This window comes from Oncorhynchus gorbuscha, unplaced genomic scaffold, assembly GCF_021184085.1.
Source record: "Oncorhynchus gorbuscha isolate QuinsamMale2020 ecotype Even-year unplaced genomic scaffold, OgorEven_v1.0 Un_scaffold_607, whole genome shotgun sequence".
Taxonomy (NCBI): Eukaryota; Metazoa; Chordata; class Actinopteri; order Salmoniformes; family Salmonidae; genus Oncorhynchus; species Oncorhynchus gorbuscha.
Window position 1 is genome coordinate 353,104 of NW_025745734.1, and position 17,436 is coordinate 370,539.

Sequence of the window (17,436 nt, forward strand, 5' to 3'; positions counted from 1 at the left end):
AGAGAGCAACAGGGAGCGAAGGTATTGAGAGGGCAACAGGGAGCGAAGGTATTGAGAGGGCAACAGGGAGCGAAGGTATTGAGAGAGCAACCAGGAGAGAGAAGGTATTGAGAGAGCAACAGGGAGAGAAGGTATTGAGAGAGCAACAGAGAGAGAAGGTATTTAGAGGGCGACAGACAGAAGGTTTTGAGAGAGAGACAGGGAGAGAAGGTTTTGAGAGAGCGACAGACAGAAAGTATTGAGAGAGCAACAGACAAAGTATTGAGAGAGCAACAGACAGAAGGTATTGAGAGAGCAACAGACAGAAGGTATTGAGAGAGCGACAGACAGAAGGTATTGAGAGAGCAGACAGAAGGTATTGAGAGAGCGACAGACAGAAGGTATTGAGAGAGCGACAGACAGAAGGTATTGAGAGAGCGACAGACAGAAGGTATTGAGAGGGTGTTGGGTTAATGAGCGGCCAAGTGATGATGTTGGCAGAGGGAGCAGAGCAGGACAGCTAACAGGCTAATAAAGACCATCTGTCAGGGGGTCTACTCTACGTGGGTGGGCCACTCATGTTAACACCTACATTATAGAACAAAGACTTTACACAGGTTGGAGCTGGGAAGCTGCTGTGCTGGGGTGAGAGACCAACTTCAATGCATTTTGGGGAGCGCAGGCCTTCAGTGTGTGTGTGTTACCTGGACTCGAAGCCAAGGGGAGTCTGTCCATCATTTAAGAATGGGCTGTGGGGTTCAGTAGTTGCAGCAGGCTGTTCATTGGCATTGCCCTGTGGTGGAAGGTAGAAAACTACTTCAGAAATACTATCCATAACACACAACTGTTGAAGCAGAAATCCTCCTCCCGCTGTGTATGATGCAACATATCACTGAGATCCTCAGTGGAGGCTGGTGTCACTTAAATCAGAGGACGGCGTAAGGCTGGAATGAAGGTAACAGTATCAAACATGCTTTCATACCGTACACTTTATTCAACTCCAATTATTACTAGGAGCTGTCCTCCCCTCACCAGCCCCTCTGGTCTATCTTTAAGGCAGACTAACTGACATTGTGGATTTTTTCAAACTAGCTAACTACCGTTGTTATTCTCAGACTAGCTAACTACCGTTGTTATTCTCAGACTAGCTAACTACCGTTGTTATTCTCAGACTAGCTAACTACCGTTGTTATTCTCAGACTAGCTAACTACCGTTGTCCTCAGACTAGCTGACTACCGTTGTTATTCTCAGACTAGCTAACTACCGTTGTTATTCTCAGACTAGCTAACTATCGTTGTCCTCAGACTAGCTGACTACCGTTGTTATTCTCAGACTAGCTAACTACCGTTGTTGTTCTCAGACTAGCTGACTACCGTTGTTATTCTCAGACTAGCTAACTACCGTTATTCTCAGACTAGCTGACTGCCGTTGTTATTCTCAGACTAGCTAACTACCGTTGTTATTCTCAGACTAGCTAACTACCATTGCTATTCTCAGACTAGCTAACTACCGTTGTTGTTCTCAGACTAGCAAACTACCGTTGTTATTCTCAGACTAGCTAACTACCGTTGTTATTCTCAGACTAGCTAACTACCATTGCTATTCTCAGACTAGCTAACTACCGTTGTTCTCAGACTAGCTAACTACCGTTGTTATTCTCAGACTAGCTAACTACCATTGTTGTTCTCAGACTAGCTAACTACCGTTGTTGTTCTCAGACTAGCTGACTACCGTTGTTATTCTCAGACTAGCTAACTACCGTTGTTGTTCTCAGACTAGCTAACTACCGTTGTTGTTCTCAGACTAGCTAACTACCGTTGTTATTCTCAGACTAGTTAACTACCATTGTTGTTCTCAGACTAGCTAACTACCGTTGTTGTTCTCAGACTAGCTGACTACCGTTGTTATTCTCAGACTAGCTAACTACCGTTGTTATTCTCAGACTAGCTAACTACCGTTGTTATTCTCAGACTAGCTAACTACCGTTGTTGTTCTCAGACTAGCTAACTACCGTTGTTATTCTCAGACTAGCTAACTACCGTTGTTATTCTCAGACTAGCTAACTACCGTTGTTATTCTCAGACTAGCTAACTACCGTTGTTATTCTCAGACTAGCTAACTACCGTTGTTCTCAGACTAGCTGACTACCGTTATTCTCAGACTAGCTAACTACCGTTGTTGTTCTCAGACTAGCTGACTACCGTTGTTATTCTCAGACTAGCTAACTACCGTTGTTATTCTCAAACTAGCTAACTACCGTTGTTATTCTCAGACTAGCTAACTACCGTTGTTATTCTCAGACTAGCTAACTACCGTTGTTCTCAGACTAGCTAACTACCGTTGTTATTCTCAGACTAGCTAACTACCGTTGTTGTCCTCAGACTAGCTGACTACCGTTGTTGTTCTCAGACTAGCTGACTCACGTTGTTGTTGTTCTGCTGCTCCTCTGGGTCCTCCAGGCCGTCGGGCCGGCTGAGGTTGCGTGCTGGCTGGATGCAGACCACGTTACTATCCCAGGAGGGGGGGCCCACAGGAGGAAGGCGGGGCAGCAGGTCATCAGAGAACTCCCCGTCCGCTCCGTCTAGAGTGATGGGGAAGAGGGTCAAAAAGAATAGAAGCATTTTAGGGTTGAAAAATTCCGCTTTCTCAAAATTCCCAGTTGGATAATTCTCAGAATCAGGAAATCCAGGGATCCTTCAACCGGGATTGCTGGAAGACCTGGGAAAGTTACCGGCGTTTCTATATCCTACGTTAGCATATTGAATCATTTTCCAGGTACTCAGGTGGAGTAGGGTTATTAAGGGGGGGGGGGACCAACCTCTCATATTAAACTGAAATGTGGCTGAGGTGGAGTAGGGTTAGTAAGGGGTGGGACCAACCTCTCATATTAAACTGAAATGTGACTGAGGTGGAGTGGGGTTAGTAAGGGGGGGGGGGGACCAACCTCTCATATTAAACTGAAATGTGGCTGAGGTGGAGTAGGGTTAGTAAGGGGTGGGACCAACCTCTCATATTAAACTGAAATGTGACTGAGGTGGAGTGGGGTTAGTAAGGGGGGACACACCAACCTCTCATATTAAACTGAAATGTGGCTGAGGTGGAGTAGGGTTAGTAAGGGGGGGACCAACCTCTCATATTAAACTGACATGTGACTGAGGTGGAGTGGGGTTAGTAAGGGGGGGGGGGGGGGGGACCAACCTCTCATATTAAACTGAAATGTGGCTGAGGTGGAGTAGGGTTAGTAAGGGGGGGGGACCAACCTCTCATATTAAACTGAAATGTGGCTGAGGTGGAGTAGGGTTAGTAAGGGGGGGGACACCAACCTCTCATATTAAACTGAAATGTGGCTGAGGTGGAGTAGGGTTAGTAAGGGGGGGGGGGGGGCAACCTCTCATATTAAACTGAAATGTGGCTGAGGTGGAGTAGGGTTAGTAAGGGGGGCAACCTCTCATATTAAACTGAAATGTGGCTGAGGTGGAGTAGGGTTAGTAGGGGGGGGGGCAACCTCTCATATTAAACTGAAATGTAGCTGAGGTGGAGTAGGGTTAGTAAGGGGGGGTCAACCTCTTGCGTCTGAGGTGGAGTAGGGTTAGTAAGGGGGGTCAACCTCTTGCGTCTGAGGTGGAGTAGGGTTAGTAAGGGGGGGGGGTCAACCTCTTGCGTCTGAGGTGGAGTAGGGGTTCCCAAAGTGCAGCTGTGTGGGGCTCTGGGGGACCAGCAGTGGAGTGGGGGCATCCTGGGGGTAGGGCAGGGGATACTGCAGGAACACAGACTGAATTCTCATCTCCTCTGACACGACAGCCTCCGTCTTCCTACCAGCACCAGCACTCGTCTGGAGATCCTGGTGGGGACAGACAAGACAACAGACACGATTACATTATTATATATTTAGGATTGGAAAGAGAATCTTTTAAAATAACTGATCTTGTATTTTCTCTAACAGAACTGTGCTATCTTGTGGAGGAAATGTATTCATATATTGTAAATATGATCTTTTGATGCTAAGAAGTACCATGCCTGAAACGTCACTCAAAGTGTAGCTGGTCCTGAGAAGAAAACACAGACACCATGACCGGACACGCACCCAGGTTGAAATATCAAAACAAACTGAACCAATTATATTAATTTGGGGACAGGTCGAAAAGCATTAAACATTTATGCCAATTTAGCTAGTTAGCTTGCAGTTGCTAGCTAATTTGTCCTATTTAGCTAGCTTGCTTATGCTAGCTAATTTGTCCGATTTAGCTAGCTCGCTGTTGCTAGCTAATTTGTCCTATTTAGCTAGCTTGCTTATGCTAGCTAATTTGTCCGATTTAGCTAGCTCGCTGTTGCTAGCTAATTTGTCCTATTTAGCTAGCTTGCTTATGCTAGCTAATTTGTCCGATTTAGCTAGCTCGCTGTTGCTAGCTAATTTGTCCTATTTAGCTAGCTTGCTTATGCTAGCTAATTTGTCCGATTTAGCTAGCTTGCTTATGCTAGCTAATTTGTCCGATTTAGCTAGCTCGCTGTTGCTAGCTAATTTGTCCTATTTAGCTAGCTTGCTTATGCTACATAATTCGTCCGATTTAGCTAGCTCGCTGTTGCTAGCTAATTTGTCCTGGGATATAAACATTGAGTTGTTATTTTACCTTTAATTCACAAGGTCCTCAACTCTGACTTTTAATCCACACAAAAAATAATCAACCGAATAGTTTCTAGTCATCTCTCCTCCTCCTCCTCCTCCTTTTTCTTCTTTGGACCTTATATGGCGATTGGCATCTAACTTTCATAATAAGGTGTATTACCACAACTGACCGACCTCAGTTCATCTTTCAATCACCCACGTGGGTATAACCAATGAGGTGATGGCAAGTGGATATATGCTTCTATAAACCAATGAGGAGATGGGAGAGGCAGGACTTCCACCACATTAAGCGTCACAAATAGAACTGACTTCTATTTTAGTGCTTGGCAATGCAGACGCTCCTTGGTGCGTGCGAGCAGTGTGGGTGCAATGATTGAACAACATGTATGTGTACATTTATTTTGCAACGCTCGGTGTGGTCAGTATGTTAGCCAGCTACAGATCTAACTTCAGCTACATTTCTATGTCCCTCCTCTCCAGGAGAGTCAATACTGGCCACAACCACCTCACAGCAGCACCTAGAACTATGGTCGTTATCCCTCCGCCCGCTCCTTCCCTCTCCCTCCCTCCCTCAGCTCGGTCCCTCCCTCTTCCTTCATCGGTCTCTCATTCCCTCCACCCCCTCAGTCCATCCCTCTCGGTCCCTCCCCCTCCCTCCGCTCAGACCCTCCCCCGTCTCTCTCTCTCTCCCCCAGTCTCTCCCTCTCCCCCAGTCTCTCTCCCTCTCCCCCAGTCTCTCTCTCTCTCTCTCTCTCTCTCTCTCTCTCTCTCTCCCCCCGTCTCTCCCTCTCCCCCGTCTCTCTCCCTCTCACCCCGTCTCTCTCCACCCCCCCCATCTCCCTCTTCCCCCCGTCCCCCCGTCCCCCCATCTCTCCCCAGTCTCTCCCCCGTCTCACTCTCTCTCCCCCATCTCACTCTCTCTCTCCCCCGAATGTCTCTCTCTCTCTCCCCCCGAATCTCTCTCTCTCTCGCCCTGTCTCTCTCTCCCCCCGTCTCTCTCTCTCTCTCTCCCCCTGTCTCTCTCTCTCTCCCTCCCCCCCCCTCTCTCTCTCTCCCTGTCTCTCTCTCTCTCCCCCTCGTCTCTCTCTCCCTCTCCCTCTCTCCATGTGTCTCTCTCTCCCTCTCCCTCTCTCTCCCCCCGAAATGTCTCTCTCTCTCCCCAGTCTCACTCCCCCGCCCCCAATGTCTCTCTCTCGCCCCCCTCTCTCTCTCTCCCCCTGTCTCTCTCTCTCTCCCCCCTGTCTCTCTCTCCGCCCCTCCATGTCTCTCTCTCTCTCTCCCCCCACCCGTCTCTCTCTCTCCCCCTTCTCTCTCTCTCCCCCTTCTCTCTCTCTCCCCCCTTCTCTCTCTCTCCCCCCTTCTCTCTCTCTCCCCCCCTCTCTCTCTCTCTCTCCCCCTGTCTCTCTCTCTCTCCCCTGTCTCACTCTCTCTCCCCCTCGTCTCACTCTCTCTCCCCCAGTCTCTCTCCCCCTGTCTCTCTCTCCCCCTGTCTCTCTCTCCCCTCCCCATCTCTCTCTCCCTCTCTCTCCCCCGTCTCTCTCTCCCGAATGTGTCTCTCTCTCTCCCCCGAATGTCTCTCTCTCTCTCTCTCCCTCTCTCTCCCCCGAATGTCTCTCTCTCTCCCCCCCGTCTCACTCCCCCGGCCCCAATGTCTCTCTCTCTCCCCCTGTCTCTCTCTCTCCCCCTGTCTCTCTCTCTCTCCCCCCATGTCTCTCTCCCCCCACCCGTCTCTCTCTGTCTCTCCCCCCCCGTCTCACTCTCCCCCCCGCCTCACCCCCCCATGTCTCTCTCCCCCAGTCTCTCTCCCCCACCCGTCTCTCTCTCCGTCTCTCCCCCAGTCTCTCTCTCCCCCCCGTCTCACTCCTCCCCCATGTCTCTCCCCCCACCCGTCTCTCTCTCCGTCTCTCCCCCCCCGTCTCACTCCTCCCCCATGTCTCTCCCCCCATGTCTCTCTCTCCCCACCCATGTCTCTCTCTCTCCCCCCACCCGTCTCTCTCTCCCCCCCACCCGTCTCTCTCTCCCCCACCCGTCTCTCTCTCCCCCCCCCCGTCTCTCTCTCTCCGCCCCCCCCCCGTCTCCCCCCCCGTTTCTCTCCCTCCCCGTGTCTCTCTCCCTGTCTCTCTCTCTCCTCTCTCTCTCTCTCCCCTGTCTCCCTCTCCCCTGTCTCCCTCTCCCCTGTCTCCCTCTCCCCTGTCTCCCTCTCCCCTGTCTCCCTCTCCCCTGTCTCCCTCTCCCCTGTCTCCCTCTCCCCTGTCTCCCTCTCCCCTGTCTCTCTCTCCCCTGTCTCTCTCTCTCCCCCTCTCTCTCACAAACAGTTTAATTAGTCATTCATTAAAAAAAGAATATCCTCTCATTTACAAAAGGCAATGGAAGGTTTGTGTTTTACTGGAAGTTTGAACCAGACGCCAATTTAATTGACAGTCTCAACCTCAAATTGGGTCATTTTGTTGCTCTTAGTGACGAATGCGTACGCGAGCGAGCTACCCTTCAGCAGTGTCCCGGGCCCAATGTGGACTCCTCTGTGGTCCAGAGTAATTGAATGGAAAATAAGAAGTCACTTTGCTTTACTTCACCAATTAGAGATGTGTTAAACCCCAGCCAGATTAGGATATGGGGAAAATTGCTGCTCTTTTGGGGTGTTTTTAGTTCAGAGAAAAGTTTAGAATGGAGGAAAATTAAAGCTATAGTGTAGTGTTGCTATACTTACTACCTTCCCCAACTATACTAACCTCCTCAAGTCTCTCCTTGTCCTTCATCAGAGCAGACAGAGTGTCCTTCAGTTCTTTCAGTGCACGCCCCTTCTCAGCCACCTGACTCTGTAAGAGGGAGACAGTCAGGACAGTCAGGAGACATGGAGGAGACATGGAGGAGACAGTCAGGAGACATGGAGGAGACATGGAGAAGACAGTCAGGAGACATGGAGGAGACAGACAGGAGACATGGAGGAGACAGACAGGAGACAGATAGGAGACAGACAGGAGACATGGAGGAGACAGACAGGAGACAGATAGGAGACATGGAGGAGACGGACAGGAGACATGGAGGAGACAGACAGGAGACATGGAGGAGACAGACAGGAGACATGGAGGAGACAGACAGGAGACAGACAGGAGACAGACAGGAGACAGACAGGAGACAGACAGGAGACAGACAGGAGACAGACAGGAGACAGACAGGAGACAGACAGGAGACAGACAGGAGACAGACAGGAGACAGACAGGAGACATCAATTTAAGATTTATGGGTGTTGAGAAAATTATTTGATATCAAATAAACATCAGACTCATCTTAGTTACTTTGTCAAAAAGTACACTTGAAAGCAGAACTAATTTTTCCCTTCATGGAGTTTTAACCTCTAGTGACAAACAATGAATTGATAGCAGCTATAAAAGGCCTTAACAGTTCCTGTTCAGACAGTAGATTTACACCAGGAGGGACTCCGGACCAGAACATGCCGTTTGAATTCCACAGAGACACTGAACAAAGCCAACTCCTGCATTAGTCAGGCAACAGGAGTCCTCAGTCCAACCCCGTCCCTGGCTATCTCCGTGGGTGTGTCCCAAACGGCACACTATTCTCTATATAGTGCAATACTGTTGTCCAAAGCCCTACAGGCCCTGGTCTAGTGCACTATACAAGGATAGGGTCCCATTTGGGACACAACTTTAGAGTCCGAAACCTGGCGGTCTCCAGAACTCACATAAAGAATAATAAAGCCTTCCTCTGGACGGGCTCTGCCCATCAACACAACTGTCCCTGGAGTTGGCCTTCAACTGGACTGATATCTATTTATCTGCTCTGATTCTAGCCTGGTCCCAGACCTGTGTGTGCTTTGGCATGACTATGATAAGTCAGAGGAGATGGCTACATCACTATCACATCCAGATCTGGGACCAGGCTATATCATGGCATGACAATGATAGGGAGAGGAGGTTGGATAAAACATTCTGATCTGGGACCAGGCTATATCATGGCATGACAATGATAGGAGAGGAGGTTGGATAAAACATTCTGATCTGGGACCAGGCTATATCATGGCATGACAATGATAGGGAGAGGAGGTTGGATAAAACATTCTGATCTGGGACCAGGCTATATCATGGCATGACAATGATAGGAGAGGAGGTTGGATAAAACATTCTGATCTGGGACCAGGCTTCTCATCACTTGAACTATCTAGCTCTCCAGGACTGGAGTAGGAGAGTCCTGCTGGTCTGGTCCCAGACCTGTCTGTAACCCTACTCTACACTGACCTGGTAGTGATTCTCCTAGCCTGGTCCCAGTAATGTCAGTTTTGGGTTTGAGGAAACAGAAGCTCAACTGAGCTTATATGATCCTCCTCTGGTGATCTCAGATCTGTGTACTGCTCTACATAGTCTACAATGTACCTGGTAGTAGCCCTCCTAGACTGGTATCTACAGAATCTATCCTGTACCTGATAGTGGTCTTCCTCAGCTGATCTCAGACCTGTCTATAGTACTGCTCTACAATGTACCTTATAGCGGTCCTCCTCGGCTGATCTCAGACCTGTCTGTAGTACTATTCTACAATGTACATTGTAGCGGTCCTCCTCGGCTGATCTCAGACCTGTCTGTAGTACTGTTCTACAATATACCTTATAGCAGTCCTCCTCGGCTGATCTCAGACCTGTCTGTAGTACTGTTCTACAATGTACCTTGTAGCGGTCCTCCTCGGCTGATCTCAGACCTGTCTGTAGTACTGCTCTACAATGTACCTTGTAGCGGTCCTCCTCGGCTGCCAGCTGCAGCTTCAGGCTGCCATTGGTCTTCAGCTGCTCCCTCAGCTTCACCTCCATCTTGGCCAGCTCATCAGCAAACATGCAGCTACGCTCCTTCTCCTCCTAGAGAGACAACACTCTGGTCACAACATGCAGCTACTCTCCTTTTCCTCCTAGAGAGACAACAACACTCTGGTCACAATATGTAGCTACTCTCCTTCTCCTCCTAGAGAGACAACACTCTGGTCACAACATGTAGCTACTCTCCTTATCCTCCTAGAGAGACAACACTCTGGTCACAACATGTAGCTACTCTCCTTATCCTCCTAGAGAGACAACACTCTGGTCACAACATGTAGCTACTCTCCTTATCCTCCTAGAGAGACAACACTCTGGTCACAACATGTAGCTACTCTCCTTATCCTCCTAGAGAGACAACACTCTGGTCACAACATGTAGCTACTCTCCTTATCCTCCTAGAGAGACAACACTCTGGTCACAACATGTAGCTACTCTCCTTATCCTCCTAGAGAGACAACACTCTGGTCACAACATGTAGCTACTATCCTTATCCTCCTAGAGAGACAACACTCTGGTCACAACATGTAGCTACTATCCTTCTCCTCCTAGAGAGACAACACTCTGGTCACAACATGTAGCTACTATCCTTCTCCTCCTAGAGAGACAACAACACTCTGGTCACCGACGGTTCCTATTCAAACCAGAACCTCTTGGAAGTGAGGAAAAACTGTCACCTTTGGGGAAACAGTGTTTTCTTTCTATATTTTTAGATTGATTGGTTGCTCTGGTCGACTATGCAAGAACTGGTGACAATATGATGACACCAGACAGGAAGCCAAGAAGAGTTCTTACACTCAGCATCTGTTTGCATTTCCTGTACTTGTCGCTCCTGTCAGACGCCTCTCTGCTGAAACCTTTGAGTTTCTCCTGGATGATGGCCTCCAGCATGGGGTCAGCAGAACCTGGACTCCCTGGGGACACACAGGACTGACCGTTACTGACCCATCAATAGGTTTAACATCAAGGACCTAGAAAGTGTTTTATCCTCTGGGATCAAATGCACATCTTGTCTGATGGAAGTGTTATTTTGACCCCTAATTCAACTCTGTTCAATTGACTTTAAATCAAACATTTAGCATGTAAACCAGACCTGACAGGTTTACAACAAAGGAGGACATGTTTTAATTCAGGGTTTGTATCTGGTAGTAATATGTGAGGGGAATGTGTGTGTACCTGGAACAGAGATGTCTGGACTGACAGACAGAGGGACAGCCATGGTCTCAGCTGCTGGGTTCTTCCTCAGTTCCTAGACACAAACAATATGAAGACACATGTTGATGTTGATGTGTGTGTGTGTGTGTGTGTGTGTGTGTGTGTGTGTGTGTGTGTGTGTGTGTGTGTGTGTGTGTGTGTGTGTGTGTGTGTGTGTGTGTGTGTGTGTGTGTGTGTGTGTGTGTGTGTGTGTGTGTGTGTGTGTGTGTGTGTATCTCCATGCCTGTGTGTGTGTCTGTGTATCCATGCCTGTGTGTGTGTCTGTGTATCCATGCCTGTGTGTGTGTCTGTGTATCCATGCCTGTGTGTGTGTCTGTGTATCCATGCCTGTGTGTGTGTCTGTGTATCCATGCCTGTGTGTGTGTCTGTGTATCCATGCCTGTGTGTGTGTCTGTGTATCCATGCCTGTGTGTGTCTGTGTATCCATGCCTGTGTGTGTGTGTGTGTGTGTGTGTGTGTGTGTGTGTGTGTGTGTGTGTGTGTGTGTGTGTGTGTGTGTGTGTGTGTGTGTGTGTGTGTGTGTGTGTGTGTGTGTGTGTGTGTGTGTGTGTGTGTGTGTGTGTATCCGTGTGTGTGTGTGTGTATCCATGCCTGTGTGTGTGTGTATCCATGCCTGGTGTGTGTGTATCCTGTGTGTATCCATGCCTGTGTGTGTGTGTATCCATGCCTGTGTGTGTGTGTGTGTGTGTGTGTGTGTGTGTGTGTGTGTGTGTGTGTGTGTGTGTGTGTGTGTGTGTGTGTGTGTGTGTGTGTGTGTGTGTGTGTGTGTGTGTGTCACTCACCCCAGGTTGTTCAGAGAGCTTGACCACCTGTCTCTGCAGCCTCTGACACTCCTTGTACTTCTCTTTGTAGTGTTCTGCAGCCATGTGCAGCCGGAGCTTCAGGTCCTCCACCTCTCTCTGCAGCTCAGCCACGGTGGCTGGGTCAGCCTCATCCTCCACCTCTCTCTGCAGCTCAGCCACGGTGGCTGGGTCAGCCTCATCCTCCACCTCTCTCTGCAGCTCAGCCACGGTGGCTGGGTCAGCCCCTGCCTCATCCTCCACCCTGCACACCTCAGACTTAGCCTGCTGCTCCCACAACACAACACACAGGGGGACAGTGAGAACAGAGATGACCACTTCATGTTAACATCAGACCTGTCTAATATTGGAGCAAGTAAACCTTGTCCGATCCAGAACAGGAGTTTAGTTACCAGTTATTTTTAGAGTGAGGTTATTTGATGTACCAGTACACCTCCTGGACAGGACACTAGTCTATCTCCTGTTCCTGTAGTGAGGCAGCTTGATGTACCAGGACACCCCCTGGACAGGATACTAGTCTATCTCCTGTTCCTGTAGTGAGGCAGCTTGATGTACCAGTACACCTCCTGGACAGGATACCAGGACACCTCCTGGAGGACACTCTATCTCCTGTTCCTGAGGCAGCTAGCGAGGACAGCTTGAGTGAGGCAGCTTGATGTACCAGGACACCTCCTGGACAGAACACTAGTCTGTCAAATATATCAACTGCACTTGATTTAGTTTGTCCAGTATAACGGGACAAATGGAATCGTCCCAAAAGTTCAATCTCCAAGCTAAATCGAGTGCAAACTAAGTATACATCCCAAATCCAAACAGCCCTATGGCTCCTGGTCAAAAGAAGAGCGCTAAATCGGGTGCCATTTGGGGACGCAGCCAAATGCATTGAAATCAAGCTTCCTCCTTACCGCCTCCTGCAGGGCGTCATCCTTCATCTGTTTCACCAGGACCTCCAGACGGCTACACGCCTCCTGCAGGGCGTCATCCTTCATCATGTTTCACCAGGTGCCCTCCAGACGGCTCACACAACATGGGCCTGCTGCTGTTTGGGGCCTCCCTTCTGCTGTTCCTTCATGGCCTGCTCACTCTGCAGGGACACCAGGGAGAGAGGTCTGCCTCAATACAGCCTCATGGGACACCAGGGAGAGAGGTACAGGTCACCAGCCATGCACAGGGACACCAGGGAGAGAGGTCAATACATGCACAGGGACACCAGGGAGAGAGGTCTGGCACAGGGACACCAGGGGAGAGAGGTCCCATGCACAGGGACACCAGCTGCACAGGGACAGGGGAGAGAGGTCAACATGGAGGCAATACTGCTGCTGTTTGCACAGGGACACCAGGGGAGAGAGGTCAATACATGCACAGGGACACCAGGGAGAGAGGTGCTCTCAATACATGCACAGGGACACCAGGGAGAGAGGTCAATACATGCACAGGGACACCAGGGAGAGAGGTCAATACATGCACAGGGACACCAGGGAGAGAGGTCAATACATGCACAGGGACACCAGGGAGAGAGGTTCATGGGGACACCAGGGAGAGAGGTCAATACATGCACAGGGACACCAGGGAGAGAGGTCAATACATGGGACACAGGGACACCAGGGAGGGAGAGGTCAATACATGCACAGGGACACCAGGGAGAGAGGTTTACAGGGACACCAGGGGAGAGAGGTCAATTACATTTAAGGGACACCAGGGAGAGAGGTCAATACATGCACAGGGACACCAGGGGAGAGAGGTCAGCACAGGGACACATTTACATTTACATTTAAGTCAGGACTTACAAACAAATTGGTGCATTCACCTTATGACATCCAGTAGAACAGTCACTTTACAAAAGTGCATCTAAATCTTAAAGGGGGGGGGGGGGTGAGAAGGATTACTTATCCTATCCTAGGTATTCCTTAAAGAGGTGGGGTTTCAGGTGTCTCCGGAAGGTGGGAGAAAGGTCAATACATGCAGGGGACACCAGGGAGAGAGGTCAATACATGCACAGGGACACCAGGGAGAGAGGTCAATACATGCACAGGGACACCAGGGAGAGAGGTCAATACATGCACAGGGACACCAGGGAGAGAGGTCAATACATGCACAGGGACACCAGGGAGAGAGGTCAATACATGCACAGGGACACCAGGGAGAGAGGTCAATACATGCACAGGGACACCAGGGAGAGAGGTCAATACATGCACAGGGACACCAGGGGAGAAAGATCAATACATGCACAGGGACACCAGGGGAGAGAGGTCAATACATGCACAGGGACACCAAGGGAGAAAGGTCAATACATGCACAGGGACACCAGGGGAGAGAGGTCAATACATGCACAGGGACACCAGGGGAGAAAGGTCAATACATGCACAGGTATAATGGTCAGTACATTTACATTACATTTAAGTCATTTAGCAGACGCTCTTATCCAGAGCGACTTACAAACATACACATCTCCCTCTCTCACATATACACAGGTATGGATGAACAAATCACACACACGGAATTAACATTTGTTGCGAGTTCGAATCCCCAGTCTACCCTCTGCCGTTGTGCCTTTGAGCAAGGACTACTCCATGTGCGCTGCTCTGCGGCTTTGACGGTGTTGCCTCTAGTCTCTTGTATGTGTGCGGTCCATATTCCCTACCACCTATATAGTGCACTGGTCCAAAGTAGGGATCTGGGAGGCTGCCATGATAAGATCATGATTCTTACCAAGGGGGAGGCCTGGGCCAGGACCTCCTGGTGTTGTTTCTCCTTCTCAGTGAGGAAGGAGCGGAGGCGTCCCACCTCCTCTTTGAACTGAGCGATGGTGTTCTCCTTGTTTACATCCACAGCCTTCAGCATCTGCAGCTCTGCACTCAGCTTCGTGTTCTCCAGCTCACGCTTCTTCAGGTGGATCTAGAACCGCAAACAAATATTTAAAAATAGCAAATCACATTACAATCAGAAAGGATCCAAGCATTTCAAATGGTCCCAGAAAGACAGACAATGTAGGGGGTTGGTATACAAAAGGAATCATTAAAAGGGCAGCTATGTTTCCGCCTGGTGTCCCAGACACCCCTCTGTGCTATATTAATCAGCATCCTTCATCAACATGTAGCCAGCAGCGTTTCTGACTCCTAAAAGAAATGCAGCATGACCTTAATTACAACACAGAGATTGAGGTGGACTCGTTAAACTACCCTGCAGTCCCACTCTGTGTGACGCCACCAAAATGGTCCCCTATTCACTATGTAGTGCACTACTTTTGACCAGGGGTCATAGGGCCCTGGTCAAAAGTAGTACACTATAAAGGGAATAGGGTGCCAATTGGGACACTAAATGAGCAGCTTTCAGTGGTGCTGCCGTGGCGACAGTGTGCCTGTGTGTGTTCCACTCCTAGTTCCTGAGCTGTACACACCAGTCACCACCACCACTACTACTAAACTCCCCAGAAACAGCAGGCGAGAACCAGGCGGAAGAGGGCCGGAACAGACCATCCCCTTTTCAGCCAGAACACTGTGGGATCCCACTGAGCAGGGAAACAGCAGCTACATACACTAATGGGATTATCTGGACTGAGAGAAGTGGTGAGATTATCTGTCTGAGAGAAGTGGTCAGATTACCTGGACTGAGAGAAGTGGTCAGATTACCTGGACTGAGAGAAGTGGTCAGATTATCTGGATTGAGAGAAGTGGTCAGATTATCTGGACTGAGAGAAGTGGTCAGATTATCTGAGTGGCATGTTGACTATAGTCTAAAAGACATCTCTGGTATGATTCCAGTCATTTTGCCAAAATTCCCAGGCTTTTCATAAATCCCGGTTGCAGGAAATCTGGAATCTTCCGAGCAGGATTTATGGAAAACCTGGGAATTTTGCAACCCTTCACAGCTAGTCACATGACTCATAGTACACAAGCAGTGTGCGCAACGTGTGTGTGTGTGAGAGAGAGAGACCTTGTAGAGCTCCTTCTCATCCTTCTCATCCTTCTGGTGTGACTCCAGGCCGTCCTTCTCCAGAGTCAGCTTCTTCACTCGGTCCTTCAGGCTGTCCAACTCGGTCTCTTTCTGCAGGCCCTTCTGGGTGACTCTTATCAGGTCATCCTCCAACTGCAGGACCCTGGCTGTGGCTTCCTCCAGCCTCCTTTTCACCTCCTCTCTCTCCTCCTGCAGGGCCTGGCACGACACCTGCACCTCCTGGGGACAGAGAGAGAGGGAGGGAGTAACTTGTACTTGTAAACTTAAAAATGTATGTTTTGTGCCCCTTTTTACCCAGCAAACCAGAGAGCAGGAGACAAGTTGTGAGAACCTGAGACAGTGAGATTCTCTTCTATCATCAACTAGTTTCCCTAAAGAATGTTGTTGGTTTGTCATTCCTAACGTTCAGATAGAAATACGTGACACAGAACAGACATGCTTCTCTGTCATGTAGATTAGAATAGGGAACCATGTCAGGACATATATCTGCAACATCTTCAATTGAATCACTTCCTGTCTCTAAAGCACAACAAGAACAACCCTCAGTGCTGTGACAGACAGGCGGCTGCTGGAGGAAATCCCAGCCATTTCCCAGCCAGTCCCGTCTGTGTCAAACACTGAGACACTGCCAGGCCTTTATGGATTCAAATCTCCCAAACACACACACACACACCCTGTAAATCCAATACTAACAGTGTGGCTGTGAGCAGAGGAGGAAAACAATAAATACTACTTCTGAGATGTAAAATCATCTGGCCACAAATCATCCATTTCAATCTGGCGTGATATTGTTCTTTGAGGCTGGAAGGGAAGTTTGCTTTGTCGTAAGTACAGGCCTGCACAACGACGGCTCCAAAAGGCATTGCAGCAGATTTGGAATTTGTTTCTACTGTAAGTTTATGAGCCGAATTTTGGAATCATTTTTTTCGCAGCACATAAAAACAACATATAAAAAGTGTTGTCGTAAAATTAACAGCCACCAAATGTGTCATTATGTTTTCATCTCAAAGCCATTTTCTAAACCAGCAACTTTATGGAACGGAATCGTTCTATGAGTTATCATTAACACAATGTTTTAAAGATACATGTCAAAGTATTAAATATCTGGTGTTGAACAGTGATCACACTCAAGATCATTACTGTCAACTTCTTTATTTATTTAGAATGGTTAGAGGTGGAACGATGTGTGTGTGTGTGGGACACTGGGGGATACTGAGAGACAACTTCTTTATTTATTTAGAATGGTTAGAGGTGGAACGATGTGTGTGTGTGTGTGGCACACTGGGGGATACTGAGAGACAACTTCTTTATTTATTTAGAATGGTTAGAGGTGGAACGATGTGTGTGTGTGTGTGGCACACTGGGGGATACTGAGAGACAACTTCTTTATTTATTTAGAATGGTTAGAGGTGGAACGATGTGTGTGTGTGTGGCACACTGGGGGATACTGAGAGACAACTTCTTTATTTATTTAGAATGGTTAGAGGTGGAACGATGTGTGTGTGTGTGGCACACTGGGGGATACTGAGAGACAACTTCTTTATTTATTTAGAATGGTTAGAGGTGGAACAACTTCTTTATTTATTTAGAATGTGTGTGTGTGTGTGTGGCACACTGGGGGATACTGAGAGACAACTTCTTTATTTATTTAGAATGGTTAGAGGTGGAACGATGTGTGTGTGTGTGGCACACTGGGGGATACTGAGAGACAACTTCTTTATTTATTTAGAATGGTTAGAGGTGGAACGATGTGTGTGTGTGTGGCACACTGGGGGATACTGAGAGACAACTTCTTTATTTATTTAGAATGGTTAGAGGTGGAACGATGTGTGTGTGTGTGGCACACTGGGGGATACTGAGAGACAACTTCTTTATTTATTTAGAATGGTTAGAGGTGGAACGATGTGTGTGTGTGTGGCACACTGGGGGATACTGAGAGACAACTTCTTTATTTATTTAGAATGGTTAGAGGTGGAACGATGTGTGTGTGTGTGGCACACTGGGGGATACTGAGAGACAACTTCTTTATTTATTTAGAATGGTTAGA

General features: G+C 48.6%; 1 protein-coding gene across 4 annotated transcripts in view; it reads right to left on the reverse strand.

The window, feature by feature from the left end:
• Positions 1-17,436, reverse strand: part of tax1bp1b (Tax1 (human T-cell leukemia virus type I) binding protein 1b) — a 31,761-nt gene that overhangs the window by 3,783 nt on the left and 10,542 nt on the right. For 2 of the 4 annotated variants that reach the window (XM_046334819.1, XM_046334818.1), the window contains exons 6-16: positions 15,369-15,608; positions 14,158-14,330; positions 12,341-12,398; positions 11,418-11,702; positions 10,597-10,669; positions 10,216-10,334; positions 9,340-9,465; positions 7,334-7,420; positions 3,635-3,821; positions 2,404-2,561; positions 684-772 (exon numbers count right to left, since the gene is read on the reverse strand). In XM_046334819.1, the coding sequence (XP_046190775.1) occupies positions 684-772; positions 2,404-2,561; positions 3,635-3,821; positions 7,334-7,420; positions 9,340-9,465; positions 10,216-10,334; positions 10,597-10,669; positions 11,418-11,702; positions 12,341-12,398; positions 14,158-14,330; positions 15,369-15,608 (1,595 nt within the window). The remainder of the gene's footprint in view (positions 1-683; positions 773-2,403; positions 2,562-3,634; positions 3,822-7,333; positions 7,421-9,339; positions 9,466-10,215; positions 10,335-10,596; positions 10,670-11,417; positions 11,703-12,340; positions 12,399-14,157; positions 14,331-15,368; positions 15,609-17,436) is intronic. The other 2 variants (XM_046334822.1, XM_046334821.1) reach the window with 2 other exon arrangements.